Source organism: Carya illinoinensis, chromosome 5 (assembly GCF_018687715.1).
Source record: "Carya illinoinensis cultivar Pawnee chromosome 5, C.illinoinensisPawnee_v1, whole genome shotgun sequence".
NCBI lineage: Eukaryota > Viridiplantae > Streptophyta > Magnoliopsida > Fagales > Juglandaceae > Carya > Carya illinoinensis.
In genome coordinates, this window is record NC_056756.1 from 44,008,668 (window position 1) to 44,035,916 (window position 27,249).

The window sequence follows — 27,249 nt, forward strand, 5'->3', positions numbered from 1 at the left end:
TGGCCCAAGCTGGTGGACTGGGTGATGAGCATGCATGGCCCAAGCTGACAGTCTGAGCTATGGGGCCGCAAGGCACGAGCTGAAGCCGTGCGCTGGTTGGGATGCCTAGTGGGCATGCCACTAGCCTCGCATGTGGGGGCACACCACTAGCCTCGCTAAACGATGCGGGGGCACGCATGCATGCACGCAGGTGCACACTCAAGGGCACGCACAAGCCTGCACACATGGTCTACGCGTGGCCAGTAGCCTCCATGGTTGCCCGCTGCATGTCATGGTCTGAGCCAAGACATACAAGCAGACTAACCATGTAACTGTCCTGACCCTCCATGAGTTGTGTTGAGGTGTGCTCCCGGACAAATCTCCTGGGGTTGTGACATGGCGGAGCTATCGGTGCGCAGCGGCGTGTGAAAACCACACGCAGAAACAAGCCGTGCGTGAGGGTCACGTGCTGACATTTTGGGCACGGTTCTGCATCGTCCCAGTAGATCGGCGGGATGGGAATGTCGTGGTGGTGTGCATGTAGACTATTCAAGGCCGAAAAGCTGCAGTTTTGAGAAAATCCAAACTGATAGAAAAACACTACTATATAAGCATATTCACATATAGGTTGCAGAAAGGAAACAGAAAAGAAAAGCAAAATGAAGGCGAGACTCACACCTTCATCTTCAGCAAAACTAAACGGAAAGATCAATTTCTCCAAAAAAGAAATTAGAGTTTCTCTCTCTGAAAAAAACTGAAAGTGAGAAGTCAGGACTTCAGCCTTCTCATTTTTGAGTATTGCACCTATTCCTTATTTTTTCTCATTTATAATTTTATTTTAAAAAAATATTTAAAAGTTTTTAATTTAAAAGAGTGTTGTAAAATCCTCTTCCATTTTTCGATGAGGATAATAGTAACGTTAACCTCTTCCTCGTCTCAGGTTCGGTATGCGGTATTGGCGTTGGTGGTAACACAGTCCGGCGGGCGAGAGAAACCCACATGGCCCTTCTCCCATCACTTCGCTTCAGCTTTCGCATCCTCAGCCACTTCTTCTATTTGCGACCGCCACCGCCACCCTTAGCTGCTTTCCTCCCACTCTCGCACCCCACCACTCCCAAGTCCCTCTCTCTCTTCTCCACTCTCTCCCCCAAAACCCTTGTAAAACCCCATGCCACCTCTAAACGTCCGAACAAAGATCCCCTCACCTTTGTTCTCAACAAAGACGAGCGCTTGGTGGGCACAAGCGGTAATGACCGGGATGAGAATACGAGCTCAACGATTGCGGCCATTGTGACTTCGTTGGGTGGTCCGCCTGCTGCCGTAGGGATCGTACGGTTGTCCGGCCCCTATGCGGTTGATATAGTCGGGCGCGTGTTCCGTCCGGCGAGAAGAAACAAAAGGAAGAGCCTGCGCCGTGGCTCGCCCGCTTGGCGGCCCAACAGCCATGTCGTCGAGTATGGCGTCGTTTCAGACCCTCACGGGAATGTGGTCGACGAGGTATGTGTATAGCTGGCATTTTTTTTAAAAACACTCATTTGAACTGGAAATTGGAGTGATTTAACCTTCCGCTATGTGGGAAGTTTTGCTTGATTTATGGAAGTGGAAGTCTCGAATTCATATTGTATAAGGTACAAAATGGGCAAAATATGTATGGTTGACTCTCTTTTTTTTATTTATTTATTTTTTTTAAAACTAGGTTTTAGTAGTACCGATGTTGGCCCCAAGATCTTACACTCGTGAAGATGTGATTGAACTTCAATGTCATGGAAGCGAAGTGTGTCTTAATCGTGTGTTGAGAGCTTGTCTAGAAGCTGGAGCAAGGCTTGCAGAACCAGGTCAGTTTTTTCATTCCAATTTTTTTATTTATAGAACTGAATTACTTTGTAGTGCTGAAAGGGCTAGGGGCGCAGCCCGAGTACGCTGGGATATACATTCTTTGAGTCAATACTTTGAGATACTGAGACCAAAATAAAAGAGAAAAAAGGGGAAACCCAGTCAATTTTGAGAATGAAGGTTTCTGTAGATTCTCATTTTGGCTTTTCTTTTTGCTTGAGGTCAGGGAGAAGGCACTGACAGAGTCCTGTAAAATAGAGCCAATAAGAAAGCTAAAAAAATTTGAAGAACACATATCAATGTCTCAAAATCTGTAAACTTAGGTTTCTGTAGTTCCAGATATAGCCTAATGTCTGCATAATCCTCTTTCTGCCTGAATTTGTGCATGTGCACCCAGCATGCACACTCTTGCACGTAGATAGATGTACATGCATGCTTTAGTCACATGCATGTAAATATTTGTGGTCTAGTAGGAGGGAGAGAAAGTTACATGTTGAATTATTTTGTTGTTTTCATTTATCAGGGGAGTTCACTCTTCGTGCCTTTCTAAATGGTCGATTGGACCTTTCTCAAGCTGAAAATGTGGGAAATCTGATTTCAGCTAAATCAGTGGCTGCTGCAGATGCAGCACTGGCAGGAATTCAGGTGTGCTGCCTCTTCAGCATTCAGTATTCGTTGTTGTTCCCTTGTTTCTGAAGTATTTATATGGTTTTGTTCAAGTTACGAGGAAATGTTGTTATCTAATTACCTGTGGTATTTTTAGTACGAGTGCTAGGACAGCATGATAAGCAGTATTGAAAGGCCACTTTTCCTTTGACAGGGAGGCTTCTCTTCTCTGGTGAAATCACTAAGAACACAGTGCATTGAGTTGCTTACTGAACTTGAAGCTCGCTTAGATTTTGATGATGAGATGCCACAACTAGATCTGAACCTAATTATGGCTAAAATACATGCCATGTCTCGGGATGTTGAGAATGCGTTGGAGACAGCCAATTATGACAAACTTCTGCAATCTGGATTACAGGTAGAGTCTGGATTCACACACACATTTATATAAAAAGAAGTCGGGGTTTTACATAGATCCTTTCGTCTCGCTTGACTTGTTGAAAATGAGAGCAAGGATTTTTGCATTAATGATTTCTCAATCTTTGGAAGCAATTGACAAACACAAGCACATGCACACATGCGAAACCGTGTGACGGTTCTATTTTCTTGTGATTCTAGGATGTCTGTACATCTGCATTCTTGCTTATGATTTTTTATTAGTGAAATTACGAACGACATTACAGTGGCCCTGGGCTATTTTCCTTTTTACCTATATAAAAGAAGAAGAGTAGTTTCCTACATTATGTGGATTTTTCTTGATAGGCATAAATCTCATTTCCAGCAAGGTGGATGGGTTTCTTGTTTTTTTTTTCCCCCTTTCTTCCGTTCCCTTTCTTCTTCTATTTGGGTGATATTGTGTGTGAAAGCATTGGTTGATTTGCATTTCTTGCATGCTTTTGATAGAAATCTGATGCAAATTCTTGCAGATAGCAATCGTTGGACGACCAAATGTTGGGAAATCAAGCCTTCTTAATGCATGGAGCAAAGTATGTGACTACCATTTTTATTTGGCATCAGTATATGTTAACTTATATTTGCTACATCAATGTTTTAAGGGTGTTTTTCGGCATTTTTATCTAGAGAGTCATTTTATAATAGCTATATCTGCCTTCTTTTCCTATATTTCTTTTCAGATCCTCTAGTGTGGTTATGTTGGCTGCCTTACTTGAGATGCCGTGTAATGGCATCAAGATTTTCTGTGCATTAGCCTATACAGGAGCATACAGATATAATGATGTAGTGTTGCCATTCCTTTGGAATGCATATAATGTGGCTAATGCCCAGCAACATTACAGACAGTTCCTTATCATCCCAACAAATTAATTTGGGGGTAGTGTCGACTCATCAGTCCATTGAGAATAGAAACAACATTTTTACTTTCTGAAAAGCAGCCCAAAAAGAAAAAGATACATCTGATTGTTTATGAAGATGCTGCTTAAATTAATGTCTTTATTTAATCGCAAAAGAGGGAACTTTTTGAGTAGAATGTTTTTATTTTAGCGCGCAGAGTGAGAGAGCCATAGTTACAGAAATTGCTGGAACCACTCGGGACGTGGTTGAAGCAGGTGTCACAGTTCGTGGTATTCCTGTGACCCTTCTTGATACGGCAGGCATTAGGGAGACTGATGACATTGTGGAAAAGATTGGTAAGATTTCCAGCCTTGTGCAACTCTAGATGACAAGTTTGAGTTGCTACCAATTCCAATGCTGTATCACTAAACTAGCAGGCACAGGTGATGCTCTTGTATATGTCCTGTATGCCTGGGTTTTGTCGTTGTTATGATCAATAAAATTTTGTTTACTGATAAGAAAAAATGTTTTTCAACTGATAATGGGGCTCTAGACAACCTATGGGAAGTGAAGATCTTCATTGTCTTTGAAAGTGGGTTTATAATGGGTCAATTGTATATTTAAGATCTATTGAATGTTTATTCTTATATTAGTGTTAAACTTGAAAGAACTATATTGTTGAAAGAAACATTCTCATCTCATTTATCATTCTAACTCATCGAAAATTTTTTCATTCGAACACAATGAATTGCTTCCTTTTGATGGGGATTCAGAGATATGATGAAAGTCACCTTTTTATGACCAAAGAATCAATAATTTCATCCTGAATGCTATTTTGGTTTAAACAAAGAAAAAGGAAATTGGGTATAGGAACCATAGGCTAGTCAGATAAGTTCAAAATAAGTTGTGCACGCTAGTGCATGTATTAATTTGCCCTCTTCACATATGGAATCTTTGGTTTTTCTTGTTAATTTAGATCTACTTTTATTAATTAGTAAGTAGATTTCCATCTTAATCAGGTGTGGAGAGATCTGAAGCAGTTGCCATGGGTGCTGATGTTATCATCATGACAGTAAGTGCTCACGATGGGTGGACTTCAGAAGACACCAAACTTCTTGATAGGATTCAATCTAATAAGGTTTCACGAACAGCTCATCTCTCTTCTCTTAATTTTACATGTTGAGTCAATCACCTGTCCATCATGGTTAATAGTTTGAACTTGTGTTGGTCCATCCAGTTTTCTATCATCATATTTTATTAAGAATCTTTATCTGGGTTTAGAGTGTTATTGATTTCTTTTTAAGCTGCAGAAATCAATTGGATCTTCCTCCCCAGTGATTCTTGTAGTTAACAAAATAGACTGTGCTCCGTCTGCCCGAACCAAATGGGTTGATAAAGACGGTGATTCTTTCTGTAAGCGTGTTTTTACATGTGCTGTTACTGGCGAAGGAATACATGATTTGGAGAGAGCAATATTAGAAATTGTGGGCCTCAACAAGATTCCTACAGGCGGACGCAAATGGACTGTCAACCAGGTTAGAAACCTAAGCCCCACCCACCAATTTTCAATTGCCAAATTTAGTTGATATGTGGATCTGTTGGGGGTTGTGGTCAAAGGTAGAGTTGGTGAGTCTGTTAAGTTTGATTAAACTCATGGAATTTGGTTTATTCTGATTGTTTTACGTGATGTTCTTGGTAATTTATCAGAGGCAATGCGAGCAACTTGTTTGGACCAAGGAAGCTCTTTCAAGGTTGAAAGCGTCAATAGAGGAGGAACTGCCTCTTGACTTTTGGACAATCGATTTAAGAGATGCTGCATTGGCCCTGGGGCAGATAAGTGGAGAAGACATCTCTGAGGAGGTTTTGTCCAACATATTTGGTAAGTTCTGTATTGGTAAATAGATATTTCCAGTATGAAATTTTGTTTTATTTCTTTATTTTCTTCAGTCCTTTTATTCTAAAAATATTTATGGCTGGTGCCAGCAATGAGTGTCATGGTAGTGCTAGGCCGAAGGGTTAGAGATCATAACTGAATGGGGTATTTGTCAGGGAATTCCACCCACTTCTTTTGGACCTATTGTGCTTATATTAAATAGCATTATGCATAGTCATATACTTGAGAACTTTGTTTTTAGTAATCCAAAGTTTAATTCTCCGATTACTATTACTGTTCTGGCCAAATGGCTAATATCAAGAGACTTGGCTCTACTCCAATTTGAAAGACCATGATAGATGATACCAATGCTGCAAATACCACAATGCATGAGAGTGCGCCACCGCCACTGGTCTCGGGCGGCAAAATTATGATGCAGAAAAATTGGATGCTTGATACTAACAATGAAAACTACCATTTAAGATTTAAATGAATTCATTTAAAGAAAGGAAATGAAGACAATATTTGTCAAAAAATTAACTGTTGTTGGAATGTCCAGTTTCCCATAAATTAAACCAATTTTGGAAGTTTCTTTTTCCTCTTTTTTGGTTCCCTTGAAGAACTCGGTAGTTCTGGGTGAAAAAACTCGAGAATATTCTAGAAGGCCGAGGTTGTTCCTCCACACAATTTCCATTTGGTGCACTGGGTTCTCACATATGTCCACTCCCAATTAAGGGAAGATTAAGGATTTATTTGTAATGATGGAGGAGAAGGCCAAACTGAAGCCTAAAGTGGCTGCTACAAGCTCCCGATGAGGCGGGAGGACTTCTATAAAGACCTCTCCTGCTAAGAGAACTTCAGCGACCACAAAAGCCCAAGAGCATGAAGTCTATGGAGAAAAGGCTACGACAAACAAGAAGCAGAAAGGGTGGTATATGACGTTTCATTTTTTGCCATTAATTTGAATATGAGGGCAATGCAATTTTTAAGGGGGGGGGGGGGGGGGGGGGGGGGGGTGGGGGAACATTGTTTTTCAACAAAACATAAGTTTTCTATTTGCTATAATACGGCCACTACCTATTGAGCATTCCTCTTTCTACTTAATTGCCAAGTCGAATGGGAGATTAATATTTGCTCTGTCGTCTTCGTTACACACCGCCCATGTTGCCCATACACAGGTTTTTTTTTTTTTTTGGTTTGCTAATTCGATAGACGGGTAAATTAATCTCAAATACAGTTCTGTGTTGAGATTGTGCTTTTTTTTCTCTTTTTTTTTTTATTTTTTATTTTTATTGCTGCATGGTTATCCACATGAAAGGAGAAGAGTTCTTTGGGAGTGTTTTTTTGGTACGTTTAATGTGGTTTTAGTATTTGGAGCTTTTAATCAGCCATGCAAGAAACCAATGATTATAAGTAATGGAGCTTAAACTACCAAAACAAAACTATTACAATGCAACCTCAAAACTATAAAAAGCATTCCATTGCAGATTCAAACAATGTGTTTGAAAACATACCCCTATTCAAAGTCCCACAATTAGGGGTGTAAATTAGTCAGTCCGGTCCAGTCTGGTCTAGGTGATGGATCGAAATTTTCGGCTCATCATTTTTTCCAGACCAGACCGAACATACATAGGAACTAATGGGCCACGGTCGGTTGAAATTTTGAATTGGAAAGGATCCAACTATCTATTTTTAGTTTTTTTTATTATTATTAATCTCATTTTCACTTTCTTGTACTAAGGATAGTTGGTTTTAATGAAGATTATTAGTTGAAAAAAAAAAAAAAACTATAAACTATAAAAAGCTTATAATATGCACCCTCCTGAAAATAACGATAGAAATACACATTCCATTTATTATTTCGGGGGACATTTTTTCGTTTGTGAATATTGTTTTTCTACATTTGTTTTATTTTTCCTTGAAAATTAAAAAAGGACCCAACAAACAATACTGAGTGCGGCATGATCGTAGAAAACCATACGAGGGAGGGTAGTAAGATTCTCGTGTCCTTATTAGCATAACCAATGGGATACTTACAAAATTATTTAAATATAAGCTAAGGCAGATCAGCCATGCTGGAAACCAATTATACTGAATCTGCCAAAGCTTGTCCTCCTCTAGCTATGGGAATATGGTTGGCTATACTCAACTAAAAGACTATCAAAATTTACATCTAAGTTATCAAGATGTGACTCTGATTCAAGCAGCAAAAGTGCAAGCGGCCGTAATCACCTGTAAAGCACAACCGTTCTAACCGAGCACCTTGCGAAGTTCATCAATTAATTGTGCCCGAGTTGTTGGCTCCACCTGCATTGGATTCAAATAATCACCTCAGGTTTCTTGAGATGTAAACATGAATGCTTTGGAAACCAGAAACTTATTTTATAATGGCTTACCTTGCTTAGAAGGGCAGCAAGACCTTGAGGCAGGGCTTCCAAATCTGATATTGAGTCACCAATAGTTGTTAATTGATGCAATACCTTCTGGACCCTCAGCTGCTTAAGTTTATCCTCATAATTACTAAGATCATCCATCCATTTAAAGAAAACTTCATCATTTACCCAAGCATCTTCTCTGCCAACCGCAATATTGGAATCCCCAAACCATTTCTTGATTAAGTCCATTGCACATTGATGCGACAGTTGGTCACCACCAGCATCTGTCAGAGTCTTGATCAGTGACTCTTCAGCAATTCTCCTACGCAATCTCCGGTAGAAGAAAGAACGAGAATTAGCCCAATGCACAACTTCTCTAATGACCCCTTTTGCTGCCATCCTCAGGGAAGTATCATGTAGTTCAGCAAATTTGGTGGCTATCTGGGTGTACACAGGCAAAAGTTGCTTCTCACGGGCTCGGATCTGCTGCTGTAGAGATTCAATCAACCCATGAGCCCCATTGCTCCTGGATTCCAGAAGTTTTTCCTTCAGATTTATCAGCTGTTGATCAAGCCTACCCATGCACTCTAGCAGCTCCTTAGTTCTAAACTTGATCTCGATCATTCCCTCAGGCTCAAGGACATTACCTTTAGCTGTTCGATCAGCATACATCTCGATGTGGTTCGAATTGATCCGACTGTCCACAACCACCCATGCCCCACCACGGAGCTCGCCCATCCTAGGGATGTATACAAATACAGGCTGCTTGTATGTTCTAAGATTCTCAACAATGGTTGATCCAGCCTGAAGGATTCCTTCAAAAAGATCCCTCTGCCCACCTGAAAAGCCTCTCCAGTTGGCAAGAATGAAAAGTGGAAGCTCTTCTCTGTTGAAATCCAACAATGCCTGGGCCGTCTTAGTTGCAGAATCAGGAAACCATACCTGCCCAGCCTGAGGGACAACCCTTTCATGCGAATCAAGCTGGCCTGGGTCCGCAGGGATAACTTGCATGACCGTCTGTGTCTCAACGGCAACAATTCCCACAGGGATTCCTCCAAGCTTGGCCCTTCCTGTAACTACTGTTCTTGCCCAGCCTTCTAGTGTCTCGACAAAGCTATCCTTGTCAAAAATACCTCCCATCCACTTTCCACTATCATCCAATGCACCACTGATAGCACCACGAGGATCACACGAGTTTTCAGGGAGGTATTCAACAGCTCTTTCTGGAGGATCTGATGAACTAAGAATGGGAAGTGCACCACCTACACGTGAAGGTATGTAGCTAAGCCAGTTCAAGATAGCAGATATACCTTGAAGATCATGTGAAACTGTTAGATGAACCACCCCATTAGTTGCCATAATTTTAGGTCCACCAAGTTGCATGTGGGAGCTGTATACTTCCCGCCCAAGAAGCTTGTTTAGTGCAGAAAAACCAGTTAGAATTATGGGCTGATCAAGCCGCTGTATACACCTCATCCCAAGCCGAGCTAGATAAGCACCTATTCCAACAGTTCTGCCAGTCACATATGTTAAGGTAAAAGTTTCCTTGTATGCCCTTGAATATGCACCAGCAATTGCCCCACTGCCAGTTAAGTTCTCAACCCCCAAGCCATCGTCCTTCCCCACAATGGTATCTATAACCCATCTGGTCTCTCCACTAGGCAACTTTAGTTCATGTGCTATCACGGATGATCTGATCCGAGCATAATCATCAGGGTTTAAATATACATATTGGAAACCACGCTCTGGGCTTGATTCATCAGACCAACCAACTTTAAAGCAGGCTTTGACTTCATCAGCTACCCCAATACGAGCACCAGAGTTTGCTGCCAGATAAATTAATGGGATTTTCTTATCACATGCAAGATCAGTTACTGCAAGGAAGAATGCGTCCTCTTTTGGGCCAAAAGAACCAGCTTTGAAGGTCACATCATTTGCTACCACCAGTATCTTCCTTCCAGAAGGGAACTCAGGAGTAGACAATTCCATAAACCAGGCTACCATGCCAACATCATTGAGCGCAGGAGGCCGCTCCACAGGAATAAGAGGAGTACCCCAGGCACCACTTTGGTCAGCAAATTTGAGCTCTGTGACTTGGAGAGTAACTTTATCCTTAGGCCTTTTAATACCTGCAGACGGAACTACCCATGACTGTTCCAGTGCTGTCTCAAATGCCTGCAAGCAACATTTCCTCGGGTGACTATTCGAGATTCTTCTCTATATCAGAGAGAGAGAGAGAGAGAGAGAGAGAGAGAGAGATTGTAGAATACTCATGTTATGGTGCTTACCAGAGGAAAATCATAGCAGTAAGTGGTGTTGCTTCTCCTGGCCAAAAGACGTTTCCTATCGAGAACTCCCAAAGACTGATATTGTGCATTCACTGGCACACCATGTAGTGGACCCAAACCAGAGACCGAATGGTAGATCACCCTTTGTGTGCTGATATCCTCTAGTTCTCGATATGTCTGAATATTGTATCAAAGAATAATATGACAATTTAGAACTTAATCAACCTAGATATTAATTTAAAATAGCAATCCTAGTGTTACCACTGAATTTACTAACACTGAGAATTTTATAACTCTCCTATATGGGTATATTATTACATTAAATACTATTTCCCAGACAGTCAACACTGAGGAAAGACCAAAACTACCCTTAGCTACCTACCTTTTATACACACTACTAACTTTTGTACATCCCTGTCCATCGTCATGCTTTCATACTTATCTTCAATTCATCCAAACAATATAAGCAGAGTAGTTTACTTAGGCATATAAATGCAGTCCAATCATTGGTCAACCAAGAGCTTTTGTTTTTTGGGAGAGGTATGTTTCTACCAAATTGTTTGATTATCAAAGCCTGTAGGCCAGATTTTAAACAGGTCTAACATGACAAACATAAATTGAGAATGGTATACATACACGCCATACTGAGGCATCACCAATAGGCTACATTAGATTCTAAAAACCAACATATCAGCTTTCTAAATTCTTACTATTAGTGCCAACAATAGATTTCTTTATTAATAACTTCTTAATAGTTTGTAGAAAATTGATCCATCAGCAAGAGTTAGGTCTATTCTAAGTTTAACCTGTGATGCTAATTAATTACTGACGTATGGATCAGCAGCTACGTACTCAACTTTTTAGCAACTTTTGCAAACGAATGTTTACATTTTTTGAGTTGAAAAGGCATGGCTGGGTGGAACCCTTTCTTGAAAACTATAAATAATAAACACGCTTACATGTACAGTGCAGGTATGACCAGTCACATTTGTTACCACGACCCTCCAAGCACCATTTGCCTGTCTAGAAGAAGCCATCCAAAGCTTCACTTCCCACTCACAGACCCCTAATCTATGCATTCTTACACCAACAGACGTATGAATTTCATGTGCCAGTTCCTTCAAGATTGCCTCAACAGCACTTTCTTCTGCCTCAGCATCTATGTCAACCCTCCTGGCAAACATATCTTAATTGTAAGACCCCAGTAATGAAGTTCACATCTTATTCTGAAAGAAAAACCAATGACCTTAAAATAAACATAATTACTTTGAATAAGGCACAAGATCATCTATTTGCTGCTCCCGTACAATATAAAGATACATATGGCCATGATCAGACTTGACTGTAGTATTGTGTGTATTAAGTTCCAACTCCTCCATTGCAGCCATTAATGACCTTAAAATGCTCCTTGAAGTAAAAGACATAGCCCTTTGGCTACGTGTTGTTTCAGCATCCAGCTGCTGATATGCTGTTCCTTCATCTGACGTGGATTGTCTTACAAGCGTTCTGAGGAACATTCTTCGGATTGGTATTGGCTTGTCCACAACAGTGTACAAGTGCCATTGACGGTCCCGGGAAGGGGTATACTGTATATTTTCATAACCTTTAAGCTTTTCCTGCATTAAGACGAATATTTATAATTTATCAGGTGATATGAAATTATGGCTTTTGTGTCATTTTTAAGCATATACAGAAGGCTGAACCATATATCAGCTAACCAGCTCAAGGTAAATGGACAGAGGAGGCTCCAGATGGCGCAATAGAGGCTCCTCCTCGTAGTAGAGCTTTTCTGCCGACCAGGGGAAGGAGTGCCTCATAGGAGCTCGCCCTTCATCCCTCTGTATGATACAACTTATTACTCCAACACCTGCAGCACGTAGGCTAGAGCCTACTTCTTTCTCTTTAAGTATTTTGGCTAACTTGTTAATTCTCTCTTGCGCCTGATCTTCATCACCACTGAAAAGCATCAAAGGATAGCTCTGGTGAATAAGGGGTATTGTTATAAATGTTCTGATCACTAGATTGACAATCAGAAACTTCATCTCTCTGGCAAACATTTGACATGAGGAAAGAAAGAGGGAAGACGGGGGAGGATGAAAGGAAAACCGTAGCAGAGGAGGAAGATTTTAAAAAGAAACTATAAGCCGTTGCTTGGTATCCTAAATAGGGATGTCAAGTCCTTGAGGCTATATATGGCAATTCAATTCCAAGTAGACGGGTTGTTATTAAATTTTGACCAAATATTAATTAATGCTAGCAGATAAATTTAAATAAAATCTCAGTTTCTATATGATACAGAAATAAATTACTATTTATCCTTTGAGGCAACATATTTTAATGCGAGTAAAAAGGGCATTACATTACCTATCCTGAAGTAAACTCATCTGGTTGTTGATGCCAACCAATGCAATATGCATCATATTACCAAAGTTAGCTGGTTCTACCGATCCATTTGGAACTGCTTCATGAAGGTTGTGGGTTGTTTCTCTAATTGCAGCATCAATAATTGATGGAAGAAATTGAAGTGACTTAATAATGACCATGGCTCCCCATTTTCTCTCGCTGTGTTTCTCAACTAGTTTTTGTTCAGACATTTGATCTCCACTCCCATTCTTTCTCTCAATATGCTCTTCCAAAAACTCCCATGAAGTAATAAGACCAGATCTGTGCCACTGCATCCTTACACTCCCCTTTACAAGATAGGGCTGATGGCAAATAGACAGAGTGAAACAAGGAAATTATTGATATTAAAATAATCAGAAAGTTACAAGAGCTTGAATCATACCTGGTATAGCCTACGAACATAAGTCTCCACAACCCGTCTTTGAAGGGTGTGATCACTGTGGTCAAAGAGACCTATAAGGGCATCTTCAACAGCCAAAGGAGCACTAACGAGATCCTCCATTCTTTCATTAATGGCACTTTTTCTCTTGGGAGTATCCATATTTTCACCATCCTCAGTAAACATCTCTAATTCAGAAAGACTTCTAGCTATGCTGGAACGAAGTTCACTCAGTTTAGTTTGTTCCAGCAATTGGCTTGCCTTTAGTGCCAACTGCAAAAACAAACTACTATAAGGAATTTGTTTCAATGTTAAAAAAAAAAAAAAAAAAAAAAAAAACTTTAGAACATGGAAATAAACACTGACACTACTAAAAGATGAAAGGGAAAGATAAACCAAGAAGTGTAAACAACATATCCTCTACCCACGGTAGAGTTAGAAGTGATTATTTACAATCTAATAAGGTAAAGAACATAAAATTAAATCTTAAAAGTTAGCTATTCGTGCTTGAGTAACTCCCTGAAAAGCCCAACCTCAGAATAATTTGTATGGTTTAGTACAGAGAACCGGATTAGTGTATCTCTGTATGCAGCAGGATTAGGGTAAACAAGCTGTTCCAGGAGTTGCAGTATCAGCTTATTTTTACTCCTGACACCCTGCAGGCAATAAAATGCACATAGTTATATCATAACAAATTTTATGGAACTCTAAAATAGACAAGGGCAATCCAGCTGAGTGTGTAATAATTTGTACCTGATGTGAAAGCACAATATCCACAACCTTCAAAAGATCTTTCTTGTACTGAAGACGAAGGCGTTCAATTACATCAGCCTGGACAAGACAATTTACAAACGAAATTTGTGGGAATCATATCCAGTTCCAGAAATGTTTGGCTTTGTAAGGACTAATAACAAGCTTGAAGGACATACACACGTCTTCAAGACATTTAACTACTGTGCCTTGATCCCACTTTAGAAAAAGTAAATGCTCGAAATGTGAGAGTGCATTGAAATATACACATTGATAGAGTAATGAAAGTTCTAAAAAAAGCTGGAAAGAAAAAGAAGAGAGAGAATTGATAAACATAGTATTATAAATGGCTTTTCAGCATGCTTTGGTGAATCTAGCAGAAATGACAAGGCAGTGTGACAGCAATCAAAGGTTGTTCACACATGGAAGGAAAACCAGAATTCCATGAGAAAATTCAAGTTGGGACAAGACCTAAGACAGACACTCTAGAAGAGCAGAGGAAGAACACAATTAGGAGCACCAAAACCCCAATTCTAATGCTTCAATCAAAGCCAGCAGAATTTACAGAAGGCCAGAAAAGATTGGTCTTGGCTGTCCCTAATATGCAGCAAAAGATACATGCAATAGCGTGTAACATTGAAGAAAAATCTGTGTTCCATGCAGCAGGCTTACCTGGATGTTGTCACTGAATAATTCTTCCACAGACAAATACTCCTCAAAAAGCGACTGAACAATGACCCGGGCATGACTCTCTCTTCCACCCTCGTAAGACCTTGCCAGACTCAACAATGGTTCAACAAGCCTTTCTTGGGCTCCCTTTTCTTTATCAGGACAGGAAGATAGATGGGCCTGCAGTAAAAGAAGCATTTAAACTTAGTCTGTTGCAATTATGAGGAAACAAAAATTAACCTAAAATGAGGAATTTGAAATAGGAAACTCACTTCAAGAGCACCCCGTAATAATTTTGCAGGAAAATCAACATTCTGGGAGCTTGAAGTCCCCTCAAACTGCTTATATTTTGATTCCAGCTGAAAATTATTCACGGGTGAAGGCCAAATCAGAATCAAATATTATTCTACAGTCTCTATGTGAGCATAAAACTGGAGAGAAGACCTAGAAGACATTTACCTCATTCTTGAGTTCCTTTGGAAGGCGGGTTGCCAGAACAGCCAAGCACTCTTGCCACTGAAGAAAAGGGAGTTCGGGACTATCAAGGCAGTTGAGCAAGTTTTGCACCACCTGAGATTGTCAAACTACTTGATAAGACTGGTATTATGTCAAATTTAGTAAGGTTCATAATACTGTTTGAGGCTCCAAGTCACGAGGGAACAAGTTAACAAAGTACTTACTTCATCTATGTTGTGTTCATATCCTGCAAGAATCATTTGGGCCGTGTTTAAACTTGCAGCACATCTCTGATGAACCTTACCAGAAATTGCAGTTGGGGGCCCCAGGATTGGGAAGCTCCCATGAAAAGGTTCTGTTTTTCTTACAGCAGAAGGATCATCTAGATCAAGCCTAGCTATAAGTTCACCAGCCTACAAAAAAAGTGACTTCTTAACATCTGTCAAAATATTCAATTTCATAATTCTGTTGAACAAAATGTACCTGCATTGCTTGACCTTCTGACATTTTAAAGTGGATAACTCCAGAAGCCGGTGAAAGAAGAGGCATACACATCTTCATAACCTCAACCTCTGCATATGGTGTGTCAGCATCTATATGGCTACCATCCACAACCAGATACCTTAGAAGTTTGCATGGTGTCTCTGCTACCAACTTCGATGGATCATGGTCATTCTGGAGACAAGCAAATATTGGCAACAAATGTCACCATGCTGGGGAAAGACGGAAAAAAGGTAAGGCATGAGAAGAGAAGAAAATTAAGAGCACCTGAAGTAAGCAAGTCCTTCCATCAATGAGAAGGCGAGTTCCAGCTGCTTCTTCCTCGGCATATATAACATGACTGTTTCCATCCAACTGTACGAAAATTGACACTACCAGTCACGGTCACATACATAACTTAGAATCAACAAGATAACAAGGACTCACACAATAACAGTCACAGTCATGTACACAACTTAGAATAGAAAAGTTAGCAAGGTTCCACAGTGATATTGTCAGTTAAGAATTTATACAGCCCAAATTCTTAGCTTGTAATGAACCAATCTTCCACTGTGATGTTTCACATGTTTGGACTAATATGCATACAGACACTATTACATTTTTAAAACCTACAGCAAGAGTGCACACAAAGGCATGCGCACAAGCATGTGTGCACCCATACACATATTCATACGCATGTGTGGCACAGCTATCATACAGCCAGATAAATAGTTGACAGAACAAACACATACATAGTAAAATATAGATAGTTGACAAAAATTAGATTGAAAAAGTTTATAAAGTGTGACTATATTCAGATAATTTTAAGTAATAACAATTTACTTTATTAGCTTTATTTTTGCATACCCTTTATACCCTCTAAATTTAAACAGTTACAAGCAAGACTGCAACTATTCTACAAGCAAGACTGCAACTATTCATATAGCAATAAATACAAAATGTTCAAGAGTAAAAACTTGCCTGCATCAGCAAACCCCCATCACGTAAAGTATGTATCTCTGCTTCAATCTCTGACTCATTCATCCTCAACGTATAGCTTCCCGGCCCTCCCCTAGCCATATCAATCTAGAAACAGTTTTCCATCATGTTGGTGAAATGTATTAATAACCATATCAGCCACAAGTCTCCAAAATTCTTGATGCTTCAAAGGAACCTTCATAATGAATTGACATCATTGGAACACATACCGTATATTTGCTTCCTTCAATGTTCAAGGACACTTGAGAGTGGACAAGTGATATATGCTGCAAAGATTTATAAACATTAACATGTAAATAATTCATTCAACATGACATCAAAATTAGGACCTAAAATATAATATTATTTATCTTAGTACCTTTGGTGGGATTTGCCCCTTTTCAAGATAACCAACATAATCTGAAACCACAGCTGCACTGCTAGCAGATGCTTTCTGAGTTGGGCACAGTAGAATATATAAATGAACTTATTCTATGACAGAACACCCCATGGAATCCAGAAAATAATGGAAAACAGGTGTGCTTACAAGTAGAGCCCCTCCAACAACAGAGAGATACCAAGGAGGCCTTTCTGCTCTAACTCGCATGGCAATTCTACTGTCCAACCAACCAGTGTGGATCTTATTTTCTCTGTAATCTGAAGCCTGCACAAGATTTTTACCAGTGTTAGTAGTTTGTATTTCTTTCTTTCACTGCTTTTTTTAATGGTTGTTTTTAATGATGGACAGGATTGAATAGTTAACTAGTGACAGTTTACATGCAAAAGATCGATCGTATAATCAACATTGCTACGAATCTCTCCTCGAATTTGAATCTCCTTCAGACCAAGCACCATATTTGCGATAGCTAGAGGTCTGGACTCTCCAAACGCAAAAACATGTCCTGATAAACAAATCAAGGGTTTTAGCAATAAATCCTCCTTTGACGAATAAAGATACATGCATGGGCATACTTGTGTTTGTGATTTATTCTAGAAATATAGCCACTGTTCAGAAGAACAAATTACTAACAGAAACAGCAATATTCATTAGTTATATAGTTGATTCTTCTAAGCTACAACATTAATGAATCAAATTATTGGTGTTAAAAGGCACCCGATCACCCCTTTCTTTGAAAATCTTCTAAAGCTACTCCAAGGTATGAGTATTTTATATTTCTCCCGACGCTTTTTAGTAGTGATGCAATTTTATTAAAAGAATAGAAATTGCTCAACATAATAGCCATAAAAGAGTAGGAATCGCTCGTGCAAAATAATTTAAAATGTACAGGAGCTATTTTTTTTAATTTTACGTTGTCAAACTTGCAGCACTCATTAATTAATACATACCAAACTGAGAATCTGAGAATTCATGAATTCCTCCTCCAGACTGCAGATCACAATGTCAAGCACAATTCAGTCTGTGACTTCGAAGTTCAGTCCACATACAAATAAACAATAAAGATTACCTTAACAGAGAAGTATGCCCACACATTTGGCTTGCTTTTAAAACTCAGCTCCTGTGGAATGTGTATAACTTAGTACAGGATTATAATAGACATAAAGAAACACCAAAAGTAAGACTGCTATGAAGCTTCTTGGCTAACCTGTACTTTCCCACTTGTTGGTTTAAAACCATCATCTGGGTCCTCACTTGTTACACGCACAGCTACACAATGACCTTTTGGTCTTGTAGATTCTACCTTATCAAAATCGAATGGAGTGGCAAGAGTAGACGTTTTCCTCCAAGCATCATATCCTCCACCATATTCCCTTCCATAAAATCGCCTTATCTCTGATTAAGGCACATAAACTTAGAAGGTGAAAAACCAAAATTTTACGGCAAATAAAAAGAGCTTAAAAGAAACCATAAAATGCAGTAAGAACATACCAGGAATCTGCCACAGAGGGATACCCATCCCAACTGCAACTTGGGCTGCTGGTAGATTGATTTCAGCTATCCACTCAGTAACAGGGTGCTCCACCTAATAAGGATTAACTCATTAGACATTAGGCTATGCTTGTTAATAACCATTGCAATGACATCCTGCCCATGATTTAAACATCCAGCTGAACTCTTTTCATGATAAGCAGCATAGTTCGAAATTGCATTGTTAGCAATCACGAGGATTTCAAATTGTTTGGCAACTAACAGAAGGCAAACAGTGTCTCCATATCTACTGCAGGTCTATGCATCGGATGATCTTTTTCAAAATAGGACTCCAATAAACAAACTCAAAAGGAGCATATAAACAATTCATAAGAATGATGGCTAAATGAGCATTGCATGGGCTAGGATTAAGCTTAGAGCAAACATCACATACCTGCAAACGAGGGTTGAGCTCTAAGAAATAGTATTCACCAGTCTCCATACTGTAGAGATACTCAACTGTAGCAGCTCCAACATAGTTTACACATTTAGCTAACCTTCTAGCTGCTTGCTCAAGCTTTTTAACTGTTTCTAAAGGAGCTATAGTAATTGGACCCTCCTCAATAATCTGGTCAACAAAGATGTTCAAATTAGATCTATAAGAGAATATATCTCAGAGATAATGCCACACCTTAGAAAATTTAGGAGTAAGAAATTATGAAGAGAAAAAGACAAAGTAACACCAATTCATGAAAAGACAATAGTTGTGATAATGAACAAAAGAAACCATTTGCTATGGAGTAAGCAACATCTATATATATATATATATATATTTTTTGATAAGGAAGTAGGCAACATCTATATTTACAATATAAGAAAGTATCTTACCTTCTGATGCCGCCTTTGAACACTGCAATCACGACTATGCAAAGCTGCAACATTTCCATGCTGATCACAGAGTAACTGGACTTCTAAATGCCGGCTCTAATTACAAGTCACCAAATGAACTGTCAGAATATGATCTAGACTTCAAAAATTCTGGCAATTTAGATCGAAATGGAGTAGATAATCTAACCTGTGAAGCAACCTTCATTATGAATATGGGCGAGCCTGGAACTTCACCCTGAACTTGCTTGAATAATGCCCTAACTTCATCATCATTATGAACCTAGAAATTCATAGAATAACACAATTTACGTCAGTTCCTTTATTAAATAAGGCTGGTAGGTGGTCCAAGCAAGTTCCTTAATATGATCCATGACTAGCACATACAACAATAGAATATTTGCCACAGACAATTAGATATGCTGTCAAAATAATGCGATAATGACATGCATGACGCAAACCTTTCGTATGCCTTTACCACCACCACCCCAAGATGCCTTGATCATTGCAGGGTAACCAACAACTTGGCAGCTTGCAATCGCTTCCTCTGTTGTATAAACACATGCTTCCCTATATATTTCATCTGGAATTGTAACCAAGCAACTTTCTGGTGGAATTTTCACCTGGATAACAAACATTTTGGAGATTAGATGTGTAATGACCTTGCAAATAAATAATAGGGCATCAATTTATAGCACATAGGTTTACATGAGAGCCACTCCATGATAGGGTGGGCACTTCTGCCGCTTGAGCAATCAATGATGAACCGATCTTGTCCCCCAGTGCTGCCATAGATGTAGCTGGAGGCCCGAGAAATATGATTCCCTTTGCATTCAATGCATCTGGCAGCTCAGGGTTCTCTGATGCATGGCCCCAACCCGGCCAAACCGCATCAACATGAGTTATCTCTGCCGTCTGGGTAATGAAGAATTACAGCGCATCAGGAAATAAAGGTTACTATCAGTTCATATATTATTTTACCATTTTTAATTACCAAGACAAGGATTTATGATTCACACCTCTACAATAAGCTGTACATTGGCATAGTTATTATTATTTGTCCCACCAGGAACTTCCACAAACTTATCGGCGATTCTAATATGTTCTGCATTTATTCTCATGTCCTCTGGAGTAGCCATGGCCACCAACAGAATTGCCTTCTCCGTGCCAAATGTTTCATACGCCCAAGTCCTAATACTACGCATAAACTTGACAGCTGCCATTCCATTGTTTGAAATCAATATGCTATGGATTGGCTTCTTTCCTCCAAGAGCATAGCAGAATTTATCCACTTCAGATATTGTAGCAGGGCTCCTGATAGAAATTGCCCCATTCACGTACCCGTTCCCATGCCCAACACCAGCCATTGTGGATATCCTTTGGAACCAGCACGCTTCCCTGCCAGGGATGTAGAAGCAACAGTTCAAGTGATTGAAAGTTGAACAAAACTAATTGAGTTTCTCTAGCTCTATTCTTCAACAAACAAATGCAGAGAAATTTTGAAGAAACTTCAAAAGACACACCAATCCTTACTAGGCATTCCATACTCACCTTATTTCTTCCAGAGAATTAAACAAGAATGAATAAATTTATACCAAACTAGAATAAATTTATACCAATCCTTACTAGGCATTCCATACTCGCCTTATTTCTTCCAGAGAATTAAACAAGAATGAATAAATTTATACCAAACTAGAATATTACAGATTACGTTGAATTCAACGGGAAAAAAATTTAAAATAAAGAATTACACAAGTGAGTTAAGGTTGCGTTTGGTTGCAGATAATTGGACTGATAAGGAATTATGATTTTGCAGCATGAGGATCTCTTCCCTCCACTGATAGCTGTTTCAGCAAACTAGGAATACTACAGATTTCATCCACTCCCAAATTCATTCCCAAGTCCATTGGTCCATGAATTGTACCATCCAGTCCCTCTTCTGAGCAACCAAACACACCCTAGAAGCACAGTTCCTCGTACGCATTATCGCATAAAACACCAATTGCAACGGAAAGAGCACTACCCAAAAGATAAAGCACGCTTTTCTAACAACATAAAGCCTCAAAAAGGTGAGAATTTGATTCCCAAATCTACGCCAAAACAAATTTCCACAAAAGTACAACGTCCCAAGTTTCCATAACCAATTCTAAACTACAATTAACTAGCTTTCTCTGCCCAAAACAAAAATAGAAAAAACCGATACCCGAACCAGAAACATACAATTCTTAAACGCGACAAAGAAGAAATGGGTTACACACCTTGGAGGGGGGGAAGAAGAGCTGGAATATAGAGAGCCTGGATCAAAATTGCTTCAAATTTCTTTCTGGGGATGAATTATTGTTTATAAACAAACAAGGGGCCGGAACGTGTGGAATTTTGTGTATACACGATGATCATGCAATAGTGATACAAGGAATTGTAGAAAATGAGAGAAGCAGAGGTAGGTTTGGTTTTGGACAAGGCGGGGGTCGCGGTCCTTTTTAAGTTCTAACGAACTTTAATGCAAGCTGTGCACGTGATACCTGCCCACTTCCATCGCCACAACGCTCCTTTCATCTCTAGCCGTAGTAGTACCCATCTACCTACCCTCTCTGTCTGTCTGTCTTCCCAGATGACAATCTACTAAAAACATGCGTCATTTCCACTGATTCTTTGAATGAATATCTCTTAAATCCCACCTGGCGCTCAAACCAAACATAAACGAATTTTATGTTCGGTTGGCGTTATCGTGACTGTGAGTTGCGTGTGTGTTGTCGACCAACCCTTCCTATTAAACGAGTCACTTACCAAGCTCTCTCTCACCATTAAATTAATTTGTCGTCATTTTACTAAACAGGGAAAACTAAATTTTGTTTCTTCAAACCAGGAGAGTTTCGTTTTACCATTTTCAGACTAATCAAAAACTAATAGATTGCATCTTTCGGCTATTAAAACTTTAAGCTTTACAGTTTTCTTCTTCTATTTTGACTCTTAATTTGAAAAAGGGCAAAAAACAGTGATACTTGGGGATACATCTGATTAAACATCACCAGCAATTTTTTAAAACTTCTCATAATTTCTTTTTTAAACATCATTTAAATATAAAATATTTTTAAATTTTTAATATTTAAATTTTTTATCTAACATTTACATAATCATTACAACTTTTACAAACTTCAAAATAAAAATTAAAAATTAATACAATTTTTTCAAACTTCAAAAAAAAATTATATTCAAAAATAATATTTAAATAATTTTATAATATTTTTTTCAACTTTTATTATATTTTTTAAAATTCAATAAAATATCTTAACTTAAACTATTTCGTTACTATTAATATATTATTTCATTATTATTAACAAAATTTTAAAATATTCCGAATATCCAAACAAGTCCTAAATTTTATTTGCCTCTATCAATGAACTTAAGTTAAGTTTGAATAATAAATTGAGATGAGATTAGTTGATATGAGAATTAAAAATTGAATAAAATATAATTAAAATATTATTTTTTTAATATTATTATTTTAGAATTTATAAAAATGAATTATTTATTGTATTTTATATAAAAATTTGTAAAAATTATAATAATAAAATAAAATAAGATGCGATAAATTAAGTAGTCTTATAGATTATGTGAGAGAGAGAGAGAGAGAGAAGGGGGGGGGGGGGGGGGGATCAAGAATGAATAATAAATTAAGAAAGGGGGGTTGGTGGAGATACGATTAGTAAAGTAAGGAAAGGGGGATATTAATATTGAGTTGGGTTATAGTTGGGAGTTAGGTTTACCTTTGTATGCATGTGGTCTATTTTTAAGCTTAATTATATGGATAAAATTAAATGTTTGACCTCAGTCATAGAAGATGGCTCCGATTGGATGATTGCAACGCCATGTAGCAAAGTGGCTCAAGAAGCTTCCTTTTTGTTCTTTCCTTTACAGTTTCCACGAGATAAAATTCACGTGATTTTATAAAATTTATTAAGTTTATTTTATAATAAAAATAATTTTATAATCTGACGTATCATATCTATGAAATTAAAAGAAAAATGATATTACAAGAGAGAGAGGATATTGCAAGAGAAAGAGTTATTATTCAAATGTAAAACTTATGACATACAAGTGAATGATACTCATATATATAGGAGTATAAAGGAGTAGGTATAGCTTAAGTCTTAATTGATGGCTAAAGATAAGTCTTAATTGATGGCTTAATGATCTTAATTAATGGCTAAAGATTGGTTTTAATTGATGGCTTCAATGGTCTTAATTAATGGCTATGTATGGTCATACAATAAGTTTATAACACTTCCTATTTGGATGACCATATATAAAGAATATGTCTCGTTAAAACCTTGCCAAGGAAAAACCCAGAAGAAAAAACCAATGGCGAAGGAAAAAGAGTACAATATAAACTTACAAATGGATATCAAATTATATCAATTTGTAAGTTTATTTTTATGTAATTTTTTTATGACTAAAATATTTTTCATAAAAAATAGCCATGTTTATGAATTTGAGTTAAAGAGTACGAATGAGTTCTTATAAAACTTAGTATCAACATAGATGACTATAAATATATAATTACGTATTTTTTTTTCTCTTATTAAATATGTGGCATATGAATGATAAGTAGAAGAATTTAATTAGTTTAAGAAAAATAAATTAAAAAATAAATTAAAAAATAGAAAAAAATATGATATATAATATGTAGAGATGATGAGAAGTAAAACTTTTTATTTTTATCGAATACTAGTTTGAATTCACAAATGAAATAAGATGGATTGCAATTCATCTAGGTATAAATATTTTATTCAGCATATGTAATCATTGTAATACAAATATTTTTTCTTTTTATTTTTTTTTAATTTCTTTTTCTTTCCAATATTCTAAAAAGGAAAATATTAGATTCCCCGTTTGGAGGATTCTGCTGGGAGCAGTAGCTCCCGGTGTTTTATTTTTTTATTTCTTAATAATTAAGAAAATTTTGTTAAATATTATTATGAATTTATTTTTTTTTAAATATTTAAAAGTATTAAAAAATTATGTGAAAAAAACATAAAAAAAAAAATAATAATAATAATAAATCTAAGCGCTTTCCGCGGCTGCAGGATGATCCTTCTAAAAGGGCAGGGATTGGTAAACTTGTCAGAAAGAAACGCAAGAGGTCAACGCCGCCAGAATAAATGGAGGCTGAAAGTTGGTATATAAAGTTTGCCCAGCTCTTGTCGCCATTATTAATTGATAATTATTTTGATGAGTCTCGAATTTCTTTCTTCCAATATCCGAGAAAATTCTTTAAACTGTCTTCTTTTTTTTTCTTCTTTTCTTATTTTAAAAAAAAATTTAGAAAAAAAAAATTATAATAGAAATTATATGAAATCTAGTGAATATAATGGGTTCTATTAAAAATATATTTAGGCTTCATTTAGTTACACAATTTAGATGAGATAAAATAAGATATTTTGTTAAAAGTTGAATAAAATATTATTATAATATATTTTTTTAATATTAATTTTATTTTAAAATTTAATAAAATTAAATTATTTATTAAATTTTATATAAAAATTATAATAATTAGATAAGATGAGATAGTTTAGTATTTGGTAACTAAACCAGACTTAGATTAAAAAGCTACTTAAGAGATGTTTTTATCTTAATTGGAAAGAATGGTGAGGTTTATTGAAAATATATTTAAAATTAAATTACAAAAAATAGTTTTTAAATTGATATAACGATATTTAAATTTTAAATTGAAAATTTAAATAAATTCTTATTTCTCAAAAAGATATTATTCCCAAAAGATCTCAATACCATTCTTCTTTCTCCCATGGTATCATTCCTCCACCTCTAATTCCACCTAACTCCCTCACCTACCCCAATTCAATGTCCTCGTCTGCGACTTCCTTTTCGTCGTTAAATAGGTGATTGAGACCCCACAGATTTTTATTTTATTTTATTTTTTTTTTAGCCTTTTCTGTTCAGAGCATTTTCAGCTTTTTCTTAACGCGAAATTTGAACAGTGAGTTAAAATATTTTTAGAGTATTATTTTTTATTTTATTATAATTTTATAATTTAAAAAAAATTATTTATTATAATTTATGTGAAAATTTATAAAAGCTATAACATTTAAATAAAATAAATTAAGATAAACTCTGAATAAACTGCTATTGTATTAAGCAATTCGATGCATCTAATTACAGTCTTTGACACTAAAGTAGAGCGTCCATTCATTTTCAAACCTTTTTAATTAACAACTCTTTGACCAAACTAAAAACCCTAGTCCTCTCTAGTTTATGGATCGAATAATACTATTATATATAGTTATAAAATGTATAAATATTATGTAGTCGTTTTGAAAAAGAGTATGATTCACTATTAAAAAAGTAATTTTCTTTTTATATGGGCCTTATATTTATTCATTTTTAAAAAAAATGATTGCGCGACGCTTACACACTCACAACTATAAATATTATTTCTCGGATCATATCAAGAATAATTAATACATTTAATAAAAAATATATATTATTTTTTATTTTAAACTTTACCTTACTCAATTTTTTATCTTCAATTGTGAAGAGTAAACCACATCCAAGAGGTGCAAACACAGCTTTATACAACGCAAAACATGAAAAAAACTAACAAAGCGGGAAAAAAAAAGATTATGGGCTATGATCGATATGAAGGTGAACGATATTATGGGCTTATTTTTTCCGGGCTCTAGGATTATTCACCTTGGGCCTACAAGCCATTTTGTATGTTCAAAATAGTGGGTTGGGTCGCGAGAATTCTGACTGGACCTTTAGAACTTGAAATTCATCATTTTTTAATCCGAGCACATGCGTGGGCCAATTGGCAGTTTTCCCACCATTCTCGTAACCTCTGCTGTGGCCCATGAAGTCCATTTCTTACAAACGAATAAAAAAACAAAATATTGGAAAATCCAAGCAACGTCAAGTACGTACGTACGTCTTTAGAATGGGTTTCATGAGGCCTTTAAGATGCCTTCATCATCTTCCTTTTTTAAGAGTTATCGTTCATGATTTCATGTCTATGACTGAGCTTATATAGTAAACAAATCAAGCACGAGTTGAGTATAATAGAGACTTAAGCTGCCAACTAACCTCTTTAAATTACACTCCTATTTAGAGACTAATGTGTAAGGAATATACCATAATAAGAAATGATATTTACAGTCAGAGTATACAAGCGTCGCGTATTTATTTTGAAAAGAATAAATAAATATAAGACTCATATAAAAAATTAATTTTTTAATATTATACCTCGTTAGTTTTCAAAATGAGTATACAGTGCTTGTAAAATCCATGATTGCATTTAGCACTTCTTGAAATCAAACTCTATCGACGAACTAATAAATGCAATTCAAATGCTGCATGTCCAAATGATACTATGTAATATAATATAAGTTCGTGTTTTGATCAGGTCCATATATTATTTGCCTATTCCAAAAGTAGGTGCGGTTTGGAAAATTAAATGAGATAATGTGGTTTTAGATAAAAGTTGAATAAAGGAAAATCTTATGCTAATTGTGTAAAAACTTAAAAACAACTTTAAAATGGAAAAAGGTCGATATCGTTATTTTTAAGGTTAATTTTATGGTCGAAATAATAGGACATGTGAAGGAAACTTGGTGTCCACAATAAACAAGAAGAAGAAAACAACACTAAGAAGAATAGTGGCAGTTGATGACAAATCTGGCAACCGTGCCCAAATGAGAGTAATAATACATACCAAAGTTACAGCTCGATCTTAATTCTTATAACTATTTACACAATTACCATATTCTAAAGTATGAGTATGTTTATAAAATAATGGTATTAATTTTTATAAGTAGTTGCAACTTGCAATTGGTGAGTCCTATATATATTATATGGACCCTACCAATATTCATGTTTCATAATTCTTTATAAAACTAATTATGAAATTATTCATTTGGGTCCAAAGTCACTAATAATTATGTGCAAATTATTTAAGTACTCCATCAATATTGTCCATCAATTATTGGATTTAAATAAATATATAAAGAAATAATATGGACTACCATAGGTATTCAATGATACACGTTTTGTATAATATAACTCTTGCCAAATTTATAATTGAGTATTGCTACATACAGTTATTTTTGCACACTTCATTGATG

General features: G+C 36.9%; 2 protein-coding genes across 3 annotated transcripts; one reads left to right on the forward strand and one right to left on the reverse strand.

Annotated features, from left to right (window-relative positions):
- Positions 1 to 866: 866 nt before the first annotated feature.
- On the forward strand, positions 867 to 5,831 carry LOC122311734 (tRNA modification GTPase MnmE). The gene is made up of 9 exons (XM_043126381.1): positions 867 to 1,476; positions 1,676 to 1,814; positions 2,336 to 2,457; positions 2,633 to 2,836; positions 3,345 to 3,404; positions 3,926 to 4,064; positions 4,728 to 4,846; positions 5,019 to 5,243; positions 5,416 to 5,831. Exons 1-9 carry the CDS (start codon positions 979 to 981, stop codon positions 5,608 to 5,610), a joined length of 1,701 nt encoding a protein of 566 aa, XP_042982315.1. The 5' UTR covers positions 867 to 978; the 3' UTR covers positions 5,611 to 5,831.
- Positions 5,832 to 7,566: 1,735 nt separating this feature from the next.
- On the reverse strand, positions 7,567 to 21,805 carry LOC122311908 (acetyl-CoA carboxylase 1-like). 2 transcript variants are annotated; one of them, XM_043126678.1, is made up of 32 exons: positions 21,370 to 21,805; positions 20,131 to 20,504; positions 19,820 to 20,026; positions 19,573 to 19,734; positions 19,302 to 19,394; positions 19,115 to 19,210; positions 18,681 to 18,854; positions 18,248 to 18,341; positions 17,964 to 18,151; positions 17,826 to 17,876; positions 17,707 to 17,746; positions 17,137 to 17,261; positions 16,907 to 17,023; positions 16,739 to 16,813; positions 16,590 to 16,646; positions 16,363 to 16,467; positions 15,670 to 15,756; positions 15,385 to 15,576; positions 15,126 to 15,314; positions 14,905 to 15,015; positions 14,718 to 14,804; positions 14,449 to 14,625; positions 13,780 to 13,857; positions 13,560 to 13,682; positions 13,030 to 13,299; positions 12,609 to 12,949; positions 11,963 to 12,200; positions 11,511 to 11,860; positions 11,204 to 11,417; positions 10,245 to 10,421; positions 7,978 to 10,131; positions 7,567 to 7,888 (listed from the first exon to the last, which is right to left on the reverse strand). In XM_043126678.1, exons 2-32 carry the CDS (start codon positions 20,476 to 20,478, stop codon positions 7,832 to 7,834), a joined length of 6,777 nt encoding a protein of 2,258 aa, XP_042982612.1. In that variant the 5' UTR covers positions 20,479 to 20,504; positions 21,370 to 21,805; the 3' UTR covers positions 7,567 to 7,831. The 2 variants fall into 2 exon arrangements, with proteins under 2 accessions (XP_042982612.1, XP_042982611.1); XM_043126677.1 differs by having other exon boundaries at positions 20,131 to 20,509.
- Between the last annotated feature and the right edge of the window lie 5,444 nt (positions 21,806 to 27,249).